A 12,975-nucleotide genomic window follows, 5' to 3' on the forward strand; every position below is an offset into this window, starting at 1 on the left:
GGTAATAAGGATGAAATTGTTGGCCCTGAGGGTGGTGAGAGCCTGGCCCAGGTTGGCCAGAGAGGTGGTGGCTGAACCATCCCTGGAGACATCCCAGGCCAGGCTGGACGGGGCTCTGAGCACCCTGAGCTGGTGCAGATGTCCCTGCTCATGGCAGGGGGGGCACTGGGGGAGCTGGGACGGTCCCTTCAACCCAAACCCTTCTGTGATTCTGTGAAACCGGGTGGGAAAGAGCCCAGTGAAGGCCAGGGCGGGAGGAACAGGCCAGGGCAGCAACCAGGATGGAGCTGGGGCCGGTGCACGGGAGGAAGGGCGGCCGTCCGTGGATGTGTGCTCAGCAATAGGAAATGCTTTATTAGCTGGGAGTGGTGGAGAGAAGCCAGGCAGGAAGAGGCAGTAATAAGAAACATTTTTTTGACTTCTCCCACATCCAGACCACAGAGCGTTTGCCAAGCAGCTGCATTCGGACAACAGGGCCGCCGAGCTGAGTCCCCGGGGCCGCGACGGGGACGGACACATCTCCCTGCCGGGACGGGCGACGCCGCGGCCGCGGGAGCCCCCGCGCTGCCGGGACGGGCGGCAGGAGGGGAGCAGACCCATGAAGCTCCCCCAAGCCGGGGCGCACGGCACGGAGCGGAGCTGCCTCCGAGCTCGGCACCGCGGCCGGGAGAGCCTCGCCGGGGCCGGCAGAGCCGCGGGCGCCCGCGGGACGCGGATGCTGTAGGTGAGTGGGGATGCGCCGCGCGCTCACGGGGTCCAGGGCTGCACCGAGCTCAGCGCTTCCCTCCTGATTTACCCCAAAGCAGCCAAAATCAGAATTTGGCCCCATTTCCTTTACATTTGGTGGGACGCTGGGGTTGGCGTCAGTGTAGGAGAGGCTGGAATTGAGGCTCTGGCAGAGCCAGGAGCGTAACTCCGAATTTATACCAGTGCGGTAGTAGCAGGATCAGTCCCGAGTTCCTTGCTAAAGAGCTGAAATAATACGTGGCTGTTACTGAAAGCCTGGAGCTGACTCGGGAAATGGGGAATTTGGGTGTATTTTGGAAAGGCAGGAGAAAAAATGAGGGAAAGTTGACAGCTCCGTTAGCCGGGGGCTGGAGCGAGGGTGACGGGGACCGAGGGCAGCGATGCCACAGGACGCGCCGCCTCGACGCGCCCCTGCTGCAAAGCCAACCCCTGGCTCCATCGGAGGAGAGGTGGGCAAGGATGAGACAAACAGCTGGTAAAGAGGCCCCGTTTTCGGAGAAAAGTGCTTAAAGTGGAGCTGGCACGAGCTCTGCCCCGCCACTGCCATTCGAACCCTGCTGCAAGGTCAGGGCAGGAACGGTCCCCTCGTCCCCGCTCTGCACGAGGACCCGTGTGCGACACCATCCCCACGAGGAGATGAACACGAGCTGCGTTCACTGCTTGCTTTGCACCTCTCGTGTACGGCACAGTGACGCCCATCGGTGCGAGAGGTGCCGGTGCAGCACAGAACACGCCTGTGGGTCCCTGACCTGGGTGTTGTGTCTGTGCCGGCTGCACCAGGGGGTCCGGAGGATGCAAACGGCTCTGCTGCAGCTGTGACCAAACCGCAGCTACGGGGTGGGGGCAGGAAAACCTCCATCCGTTGCCCGAAACCGGGCGGACGCCTTGGGAGTCCACGGCAAAGCTCTTGCCGCCTCTGGCGTGGTCCCTCCAGCCCCTGGCACCTGCGGTGCCGTTGGTCTCACCCCGCGTCCCCCCCACCAGCGCTGCGTGTGGCACAGGGGTCTCCAGCGTGTCTGGCTCCCCACAAACAGGCAACACAGGGGACATGAGTCACGAGGCACGTCCTGTGGCGAAATCCCCCCAGGAACAGCAGAAACCGCAAGGGAGGGAGGAAGCACTGGGATTGCAAAGCTCCGCCGAGCTGCCCCGGTTAAGAGTAGGGGATCCTCTGGCCATCCCGCATGTCCCCAAGGACCATGCCCAGCCACCTCCATCCCCGGGCTGCCACCACCTTCTGCTCCATCTCCCACCAACAGCCCTTTTGCTTTTCTCTCCGTGGGATCAAGGGGAAATTCCCCCTCCCGGGGCTGCTCCGGACCCCCCGGCTGGCCAGCACTGCAGCACGTCTGCCTATCGCTCCCAGGCACTTCTGCCAGCACCTGCACCCCACCCAAGAGGTTTTCATTGGGTTTTTTTCCTTCTCCTGAAGCTGCTGCAAACCCCCAAGGGTGGAAGGATGTAACACAGAATGTGACTTGCCATCATCCCCCAGCCGGGCTGGGAAAGATGCTCCAGGCACCGGGAGGGTCCATGAGCTGCAGCTCCAGTGCAAGCAAGGAGGGAGGAAGGTGGGGGACAGGGATGGGGACAAGGGGCTGGTTTGACCCACTGCAGAAGCACCCGGGATGTTTTTCCCATGGGATGCCAGGGATGGCTCTGGGTTAAGGTGTCAACGCTGAAAATCCATGTGATGTTGTTACCTGTACAGCAAAGTTTTGTGTTTTGCGGCAAACGTCCCGCAGTCATCTAAGGGCTGCGGAGTTTATGGAAGAGCCCCCAAGGAAGGAATGCACCACACAGGAGTCTCGGTTCCCCTTTAAAAAGATGCATTTTGTAGCTCTCGGGATTGTGAGGAGAAACGTGGTGCCTGGGAGCATTGGGAGGCCCAGGGAGCAGCAGCCCAGCTCCAGGGGAGTTTAATTTTTAAAATAAAGCTGATCCTGGGCCGTACAAGGGACCAACCGCTGCTTCTGCCGGAGATCAGCCTGGGCATCGCTCCTGGCACGGGGCGCTCAGGACCAGACCCCACTCCAACCCAGGACCCTGTCGCTGTTTCCAAGTAACAACCAAGTGAGCTATTTTGAGGAGAAAAGCCCATTTTACGGCGCGGCTGGAGCCTGCCTGGGTCAGCCACGTCCGCGTGTGCTCTCGACGGCCGGGTTTGCGTGACTTCGCTTCCCCATCAAGGCCAGAATCTAAACAATCTTGATTCCTGTCCCGGCAGCCCTGGGCAGGGCTCCTTCAATTGCAGGAAACGGAGACTTTGGCGTGTTTATGTCGGGAACCACAAAGAATGAGCCCAGGAGGGGCTGTGGAACCGCGGCCGGCGCTGGCCGAGCTCTCGGCCATGTGAAAGGGGCAGCGATGCCGGCGGGGCGAGGGGCGGGGGGCAGCGCCGGCTCCGCCGTGTTTGGTTTGGCAGAAATGTCTCTTTTAGAAAGAAAAAAAAAAAGAGAGAGAGAGAAAAAATAGCAAAACTTCCCCAAAGGCCCAGCTGGGGAATTTTTGGCTGCCCGAAGCGCCTCTGCTTGTGTCACCGATAAGCTCCGTACAAAAGCCCCCCCGGGGCCGAGCCCTGGACCGCGGGCAGCTGCATTAGCTGCATTCAGCCCATCCCACGGCGTGGGTCTCGCCAAACCTGGGATCTCTGGCAGTGCCGCAGCATCACGGCGCTCGCCGTGGCTGCCGAGCCCACGGGGTCTGTCACGGGCCGTGTTTTTGCAGCGCGGGAGCCACGGGAATGGTGGGAAATGTGAGAGTATCCATCTCTGGGATATGAGAAGGATGTTGGGGCAGCATGGACATGGCGATGTCCCCGTGCCAGGGAGCTCCGGAGCGCTGTAGGGCTATGTGCGGTGTCCAGTGCCGCGGTGGGGAGGTCCCCTGAGCTCAGCAGGTCCTGGGGAGCTGCTCTGCCATCACACTTGTGCTCCAGACCCTTCCCCAACTCCATTGCTCTTCATTTGCCATGGCCCCCCTAGTTCCTTCTCAAAGCCCCCGTGGCTGCCCTGACCCAGTAATGAGCCCCTTGGGGGGTTTAGGGGACTTGGGGGCTTGGAGGGCTACAGGGGGTTTGGGGGCTGCAGGGGGCTTGGGGGCTGCAGGAGGTTTGGGGGCTACAGGGGGTTTGGGGGCTGCAGGGGGCTTGGGGGCTGCAGGAGGTTTGGGGGCTGCAGAGGGTTTGGGGGCTGCAGGGGGTTTGGGGGCTGCAGGGGGTTTGGAGGGCTACAGGGGGCTTGGGGGCTGCAGGAGGTTTGGGGGCTGCAGGGGGTTTGGGGGCTGCAAGGGGCTTGGGGGCTGCAGGAGGTTTGGGGGCTGCAGGGGGCTTGGGGGCTGCAGGAGGTTTGGGGGCTGCAGGGGGTTTGGGGGCTGCAGGGGGCTTAGGGGCTGCAGGGGGTTTGGAGGGCTACAGGGGGTTTGGGGGCTGCAGGGGGTTTGGGGGCTACAGGGGGTTTGGGGGCTGCAGGAGGTTTGGGGGCTGCAGGGGGTTTGGGGGCTGCAGGAGGTTTGGGGGCTGCAGGGGGTTTGGGGGCTGCAGGGGGTTTGGGGTGCTGCCTCTCACCCCCTGCTCTCCGCAGGACGATGCGGTGCGGAGCCTGCAGCCGGGTGGTGCTGGCACTGATGACCCTCTCCCTCGGCTTTGCCACAGGTGAGTACCGAAACGATGCAGCTTGGCAGCTCTTTGCCACGCGTGGGGGCGTTAAAATGAACCCTTGGTTCTTTGGGAATGTCATTGCTTTGCTCCAAATAAACCACTGCGGAGGGCAGCTCGTGCCTGCCCACCTCGAGCCAGCACCGAGGGAGACGGGGCGCCCTGGGGACCCGCGTCGTCCCCTGCGAAGGGCTTCTCCCCTCTGGGATGGTGACCTGCCTTGAAGGGAAGATCTCAGCTTAATTAATTACGGTTCATCAAGTGCATTGACGTCATAAGAGGGGAGATGGGGAAAAGGCTTGCACGCACGTGCTTGAAAACGTGTTTTTTCCCAGGGGTGACAGTGCTGATGGCGGGAGCGGGGACGAGATGCGTGTGGTCCCAGGAGAGCATCCCAGTGACCTGGGGACAGATCCAGGCTGGTGCTTGCGCACAGAGGAGCAGTGTGGGGTCTGCCAGGGAGGAGCAGCAGAGCTCGGGGAGGGGACAAGTCCCCACCGGGTGCCCGTCCTGCCCCCGGGCCACCACCTCATGGCCCTGGCATGGGGCAGCCTTTGGGGCAGGGGGGCAACAGGCGCAGGAGTGGGGCTGGCCACAGCCATCCATCCCCTCACTGCCGTCCGTCCATCCTCTCGTCGCCACCCGTCTGGCTGCCCTCGCACTGAACTCACAGATTCCAGGAGGGATATTTTCTGCACGAAAGGGCAGAGCTAAATCGGGAGGTTGGGAGCGTGGCTGCCCCTCGTGTCGCTCCAGCACTGCGGGGCAGGGAAGCGCCTTCGGGGTGGCCGGGGAAAGCTCCAGGAAAGACCCTGGTTCGGCACCCGGCTCCCAAAATGCAGCTTCCTGGAGGCACCCACTGGGGAGGCACCAGCTGAGTTGTTGGGGCTTTTGGCCCAGATCCCCTGGGACTCCACGGCCAGGATCACAGCATCACAGAAGGGTTTGGGTTGAAGGGACCGTCCCAGCTCCCCCAGTGCCCCCCTGCCATGAGCAGGGACATCTGCACCAGCTCAGGGTGCTCAGAGCCCCGTCCAGCCTGGCCTGGGATGTCTCCAGGGATGGTTCAGCCACCACCTCTCTGGCCAACCTGGGCCAGGCTCTCCCCACCCTCAGGGCCAACAATTTCATCCTTATTACCTGGTCTAAATCTCCCCTCCTTGAGTTGAAAACCATCACCCCTTGTCCTATCGCAACAGGCCCTGCTCAAAAGTCTGTCCCCACCTTTCTCATCAACCCCTTTCAAGCATGGAAAGGCCGCTGTAAGGCCGCAGTAACGTGACAGGATGTCACCCTGTGCATCCCAGTTAATCCCAGGTGGTGGGGCCGGATGCGTTTTCCCTGCACGGTCCCTTCCCGGGGCTGCAGGGACAGGTGATCCCCGAATTCGGGGCTGGCACTTGTGTCCCAGCCAGGAGCAAGTGACTTCCATGAGGTCTCAGGATGGGCCTCCCTGTGCTGAGCACCCGCAGACACCTTTCCCAGCCTGGACCACGGTGGTCCCCGGCTGCCCGCTCTCAAAATTCAGTTCATGGGTCTTTAGGACAGATGTCGCTGTCCCCAAAGCCACCAGCGTGCCCCGGGCCAGGCAGCAGGGTGTCCCCATGGCACAGCGTGTCCTGTCCTGGTGCCCGCAGACGAGCTGCTGTGTGCCTGCGACGTGCCGCACTGCAGCCTGCCCACCTGCACCGGCACCGTCTGCTTCGTCAGCAAGAGGAAGGAGGAGGGAACCATCACCCAGCACCGGGGCTGCTTCTCCCAGAACATCCTGGAGCACTGCCGCACGACGGTGACGGAGCAGTATGGCATGAGGTGCTGCGAGTCCAGCATGTGCAACGCGGAGCTGGAGATCTTCTTGCCAGGTACAGAGCACGGTCCTCTTCGAGAAGCTGCACAGGAGAGGGGCAGAGCTGCCAACGCAGCTGGAGATGTGGTTGGGTCTCCAGATCATCCCCCTCCTCACTCAGCACCTCCAGGGTCACCCTTGCCCAGGTGGGACCAGGGCCAGTGAGATGTCCTTGGGTGTCCCTTCTTGGGCTGTGCCTGCAGAGTTGCCATCCATGGAGTTGACCCCAATGCAGAACCACCCTCCCCAAATCCAAACTCAAGTAGCAAGACCTCTGCCCTCCCCAGTCCGAGCCCAGGTAGCAAGACCTCCATCCTCCCTAGTCCAAGCCCAGTCACCCAGACCTCCACTCTCCCAGGTCCAAGGCCAAGCACGACCTTCATACTCCCATCCATTGTTTCCTCCTCCCCAGGAGAAGAAGCCTTGGGAAAGGTGTCTTCCCTGCCCAACCTCCTCCTGATGATCTTCGTCCCGCTGCTCGCACTCCTCATTCTCGTGGTGCTCATGGTGCTCTTCTGCTGGAAGGTGGCCCAGCACCGTCACAAAAAAAGTGACTTGGGAGACATGGACCTCATGCTGAAGACATCCATGATGGGAGACAGCACCTTGGAGGTGGGTGAGCTCGGGGGGGGACCCCGAATGCCCCCAAGGTGTGGGAGAGAGGGACAAGTCTGGTGTGGGGTGGCCGCCAGGCTGACCCAATTGTCACCCTGGCTGTGCAGGACCTGCTGAACGACGACTGCACGACGGGCAGTGGCTCGGGGCTGCCCTTCCTCGTCCAGAGAACCGTGGCCCGGCAAATCACCCTCGTGGAGTGCGTGGGTAAGGAGAGCGGCCAGGCGCGGTGCGGGGCTGCCCCGACCCCCCGCCGGTGCTCGGGCACATGCCAGAGCCCTTCCCTGCAGCAGCTGATGGTGCCAGACCCGGGACGGGGGGCTGGACCCAACTGTTTCAGCCAAAACCCATAGAGACCCTCAGTTCTCCCCCGCCCAGCTGCCAGGGGAGGCAGCGAGCGGCTGGGTGGGTGAGTGGCAGTTGGCCAAGGTCAACGGGCCCTGCACCACCCCATTGCTGTCCCACATCGGCAGCTGGTTCATCACGCTGGGTGTGGGGGGGGGTTGGGGGCTGGAGGGGCTGCGTGACACGGTGCCACGGCCATCACAGGCAAAGGACGCTATGGCGAGGTGTGGCGAGGCGTCTGGCACGGGGAGAGCGTGGCCGTGAAGATCTTCTCCTCCCGGGACGAGCAGTCGTGGTTCCGTGAGACAGAGATCTACAACACGGTCCTCCTCCGGCACGACAACATCCTGGGTGAGTGGGGGTCAGGGGGCCGGGGGGGCCAGGGTTTCAGCTGTCCGGCAGCTCCATGCTCCTGACTTTTCTCCTCATCCAGGCTTCATCGCCTCTGACATGACATCAAGGAACTCCAGCACTCAGCTCTGGCTCATCACCCACTACCACGAGAACGGCTCGCTCTACGACTACCTGCAGAGGACGGCCCTGGACGTGGAGACCTGCCTGGGCTTGGCCACCTCCATCATCTGCGGACTCGTCCACCTCCACGTGGAGATCTTCGGCACCCAGGGCAAGCCCGCCATCGCCCACCGCGACCTGAAGAGCAGGAACATCTTGGTGAAAAGCAACCGGCAGTGCTGCATCGCAGACCTAGGTGAAACGCGGGTGGGATGCAGAGCCTTGGGCATGTGGTACCCCAGAGATGTTGTACCCAGGGATGTGGTACCCTGAAGATGTTGTGCCCCAGGGATGTGGTACCCAGGGATGTGGTACCCTGGGATATGGTGCCCAGGGATGTGGTACCCTGGGATGTGGTGCCCAGGGATGTGGTACCCTGGGATGTGGTGCCCAGGGATGTGGTACCCAGGGGACGTGGTACCCATGGATGTGGTATCCAGGGGTGTGGTGCCCAGGGATGTGGTACCCAGGGGACATGGTACCCATGCACGTGGTACCCAGGGATGTTGTACCCCAGGGATGCGGTGCCCCAGGGATGTGGTACCCTGGGGACGTGCTACCCTGGGGATGCAGAGCCCCAGGAATGCGCAACACTGGGTCTGTGGTACCCCAGGTATATGGTACCTTGGGGATGTGGTAGCCCAGGGATGCAGCATCCTGGGGCTGCAGCACCAGCACAGCACTGAGGAGGGCCGGCATCCCTGCAGGGCTGGCCGTCATGCACTCCCAGGGCAGCGACTACCTGGACATCGGCAACAACCCCCGGGTGGGCACCAAGCGCTACATGGCCCCGGAGGTGCTGAGCGAGCAGATTCGCACCGACTGCTTCGAGTCCTACAAGAAGACCGACATCTGGGCGTATGGGCTGGTGCTCTGGGAGATCACCCGGCGGACCGTGGTGAACGGTGAGCAGCTCCCGGCTGGCTGCTGCGTTCCCGGCTCGGCTCTGTGCTCCCTCCCTCCTTCCCTCCTTTTTATGTTGTTTTTTTTTCCTTTCCCTTCGCCCAGAAGATTAGCTGTAAATTATAAACACTGTAATCTAGTGTCAGCACCCGGCTCCCTGATTAAAGGGCCCATTAGACTCAATCAGCGCTTTGTTTGTTCAGCGCTGATTAGAAAACAAGCAGCGTGGAGCGCTGCCTGGAAGCCGGCCATGGCCGGGACCTCCGGCCGGCGGGGCTTGGCTGGGGGGACGGGCTGGGGACAGGGACAGGGTCCCCCACGCTGTGGAGGAGCCTCCTCGGGGCTGCCCAGCCAGCAGCGCTCACCACCGGCAAAGTCCATTAGAAGCATTAATTAAATGGTGGGCGCTGGCGGATGAGGCAGGAGGTCCCCCCGAGGCACAGTCTGGCCGGGATAATCTCATTTACTGCCTGGGGCTCCTTCAGATTAAACATTTACTCCAAATTACCAAAGCCATGTGCAGGGGATGACCTTCAGCCAGCTGGTTTTAACCCTTCCAGGCACCCTGAGCCTCCAGGACGGGCTGTGCAGCCCATGCACGGCCCCAGGGCACCAGGGACAGGGGCTGCAGGGGACCCCGAGGTTCAGGGGCCACCCCCCGGGATGCAGGGACCTGGTGGGTGCTCAGGCCAACCCAGAGAGGTTAAACCCTGTGGACACACAGACATATGGAGGCACTAAGCGGAGATTAGCTGGGCCAGCTGGCGGGTTTACCACAGGGCTGCGAGGCGGCATCAGTGCCGGTGCCGGAGCCGTGGTTGATGCTGGAGCCGGTGCTGGTGCTCATGGTAGGACTGGTGCTGGACCAGTGCTAGAGCTGGTGCTGGAGCCACTCCAGCCACCCCGTGCCGTCCCAGCGAGGTCTTGCGGTGCAGGCAGGGCTGGAGCCGCAGCATCCCTGCCAGCGCGCTGGGCAAATCCCACCGGCAATCCCCCGTGTGCCCCCCAAGGCTGGGTGCAGGTGCGTCGTGCACCCCGTGATGTGCAGGGTGGGGGGTGAACCCCGCGCCTCCCCCACAGCCCTCACGCTGCCCCCCGCCCGCAGGCATCGTGGAGGAGTACAGACCACCCTTCTTCGACGCTGTCCCCAGTGACCCCAGCTTCGAGGACATGAAGAAGGTGGTTTGCATCGACCAGCAGACCCCCGTGGTCCCCAACCGCCTCTTCTCCGACTTGGTGAGTCCTGAGGGGGTCGCCCCCTCCCACCCCAAACCAGTGCTCCCCATCTAACCCTTCCATTTTCCCCTCTTTTCCTGCCTCCCCCAGGTTTTGTCGGCGCTGGCAAAGATCATGAAGGAGTGCTGGTACCAGAGCCCCTCGGCCCGCCTCACCGCCCTGCGCATTAAAAAGACGCTGAAAAAGCTGAACAATTCCCTGGAAAAGCCCAAGCCAGAGCAGTGAGCACCAGACATGCGCCAGAGCCACTCACCGGCTGCACCGGGGACAGCAGCGAAGCCAACACCAAGACGGGTCCCTGGCATGGAGAGCATTTTGCTTGCAGCTCCTGCCTTTCCCGCCCCTCCTTGGTGCCTTTTTAATTTGCAAGGAGGGAAAAAAATAGGAAGAAAAAAAAAAAGCAAGAGAGGAATCTTCCAGCCCAGTTGTAAAAATACCCCCTGGATCTGCCATCCGACACTGGCCCGTCTCGCCTGCCCGGCAGGGATGGCAGCGGGTGCCAGTATCCCACCCTGAGCCCCCGGCTGACGGCACAGCCGAGGGGCGAGCGGGCACCGGAGCCAGCGCCATCCCCCACCGCAGCCCCCAAACCCGGGCACCCACCCCACGGCTGGCACACCGGCAGCGGGCAATGCCCAAACCTGCCCGGCACGCTGGCAGTGGGGACGCCGCGGGCTTGGCGGCGGCAGCAGGAATTCCCCGGCAGGGCTGCGGTGCCCGGCGTGCCCCTCGCCGGAGGAGGAGGTTTGGATTCCGCTGGGAAAGGATGGCCCCCAGGGTCAGACCCGCACCCCGACACATCCCGGGGCTCCCCAGGACCGGGAGCCGCCAGCGCTGAGAAGCGTCCCCCGTGCCAACGCAGCAGCTCCTGCAGCCGCGGTGGCCTCATCCTTCCCCAGCAAGCAGCCGGCAGTCCCCTCGCCGAACCCTTTTGTGTTTTGCCAACATTCGGGTGTTTTCCAGGGTGTTTTGGTGCACCCCGGCCCCAGCCCGCACCGCTCACCGCCACCCCCAAAACCACCCCACGTTTGGGGCCATTCAGATGTGACCGGGATGTTCAGCAGAACCAGCTTTGCGCCTTACTCCATAATTATTTAATTATTAAGATTTAATATATTTAATAAAGTGTAAAGCTATTTTATTGCTGAAGAGCTGACGAACCTCCTCCGCCGGGCACCGGCCAATGCGGCAGGCTGGGACCCCACAGCCTGGCGCTTCTGCATGGCTGAATTTTTTGCTCCGACGTTGCGTAGCCGCTGCGTATCGCTCCGGCGGCACGGCATCCTGCAATGAACCTCGCTGCAGCCTTGCGCCGCCCCTGTCCCTGTGCCCGCAAGGGGCTGCAGCTGCACCAGGGCGAGGCCAAAGCCCCCAGGGATGAGAGGGGAGCTGGCTCAGAACGCGGCTGCCACGGGGGTTCAGCCCCCGGGGACATCAGCCTTTCCCAGGACATCCCTGGGTGTCCCCAGCCCAGCGCTGCAGCCGCTCCAGCTCGTCTTGTGTCTTGCTCCCATTTGGGAACTGGGAGAAACTGGTCAGCAAAGGGCAGCTGCTGGGCCTCAGCAGGGCTTGTAGCGGGGTGAGGGGATCATAGGGCTGGGGGTGCCCTGCCCAGAGTTTGGGGTGCTCAGTGCAGGGCACAGCCCAGTCTCCACTGTGCAAGAGCTGCCCAGGCCTGTGGCTCACAGCCCCTGCCTGCCCCACACTGCACACACACTGCACATTGCACACTGCACACACACTGCACATTGCACCCTGCACACACACACACTGCGCCTGCAGACACACTGCAATTGTACACTGTGCACACGCATGGTGCACACACACCGCACATTGCACACTGTGTGCGCATACACCATGCACACACCGCACGTTGCACACCGTGCACACACGCATACTTCACATTGCACACTGCCCTTTGCACACTGTGCACATACGCATGGTTCACAACACAGGTTGCAGCCTGTGCACACACGCTGCGCACTCACTGCACATACGCTACACGTTTCACACTGTACACACACACCACGTTGCACACACACCACACATTGCGCACTGTACACACACACACCACATTGCACATACACTGCGTGCTGTGCACACACACAGCACGTTGTACACTGTGCATACACACACTGCACATTGCACACTGTACACACACACCATGTTGCACACACACTGCATACAGTGCACACACACACCGCACGTTGCACACTGTGCGCACACACCGCACATTGCACACTGTACACACACACCATGTTGCACACACACTGCGTACAGTGCGCACACACACTGCACATTGCACACCACACATGGCACACTGTACACACACACCACGTTGCACACACACTGCAAGCAGTGCGCACACACACCACACATTGCACACTGTGCACACAGACACTGCACATTGCACTTTGTACACACACACCACATTGCACACACACACCGCACGTTGCACACTGGGCACACACACACCGCACGTTGCACACTGTACACACACACCACGTTGCACACACACTGCATGCAGTGCACACACACACTGCACATTGCACACTGTACACACACACCACACGTTGCACACTGGGCACACACACGCACTGCACATTGCACTCTGTACACACACACCACGTTGCACACTGTGCACACAGACACTGCACATTGCACTCTGTACACACACACCACGTTGCACACACATACTGCACGTTGCACACTGGGCACACACACACCACACGTTGCAAACTGTACGCACACACCACGTTGCACACACACTGCATGCAGTGCACACACACACCGCACGTTGCACACTGTACACACACACCACGTTGCACACACACTGCATGCAGTGCACACACACACCGCACATTGCACACTGTACGCACACACCACGTTGCACACACACTGCATGCAGTGCACACACACACCGCACATTGCACACTGTACGCACACGCCACGTTGCACACACACTGCATGCAGTGCACACACACACCCCGCACGTTGCACACTGTACAAACACACCACACGTTGCACACTGTGCACACAGACACTGCACATTGCGCTCTGTACACACACACCATGTTGCACACACACACCGCACGTTGCACGCTGGGCACACACA

General features: G+C 61.7%; 1 protein-coding gene across 2 annotated transcripts; it reads left to right on the forward strand.

Moving 5' to 3' along the window:
* The first annotated feature begins 413 nt into the window (after positions 1–413).
* Positions 414–10,941, forward strand: ACVRL1 (activin A receptor like type 1). 2 transcript variants are annotated; one of them, XM_065654331.1, is made up of 10 exons: positions 414–724; positions 4,329–4,399; positions 6,040–6,264; positions 6,661–6,860; positions 6,971–7,070; positions 7,413–7,559; positions 7,642–7,917; positions 8,429–8,626; positions 9,730–9,860; positions 9,951–10,941. In XM_065654331.1, exons 2-10 carry the CDS (start codon positions 4,333–4,335, stop codon positions 10,083–10,085), a joined length of 1,479 nt encoding a protein of 492 aa, XP_065510403.1. In that variant the 5' UTR covers positions 414–724; positions 4,329–4,332; the 3' UTR covers positions 10,086–10,941. The 2 variants fall into 2 exon arrangements, with proteins under 2 accessions (XP_065510403.1, XP_065510404.1); XM_065654332.1 differs by lacking the exon at positions 414–724 and adding an exon at positions 1,701–1,899.
* The last annotated feature ends 2,034 nt before the right edge of the window (positions 10,942–12,975 follow it).

This window comes from Caloenas nicobarica, chromosome 33 (genome assembly GCF_036013445.1).
Source record: "Caloenas nicobarica isolate bCalNic1 chromosome 33, bCalNic1.hap1, whole genome shotgun sequence".
NCBI lineage: Eukaryota > Metazoa > Chordata > Aves > Columbiformes > Columbidae > Caloenas > Caloenas nicobarica.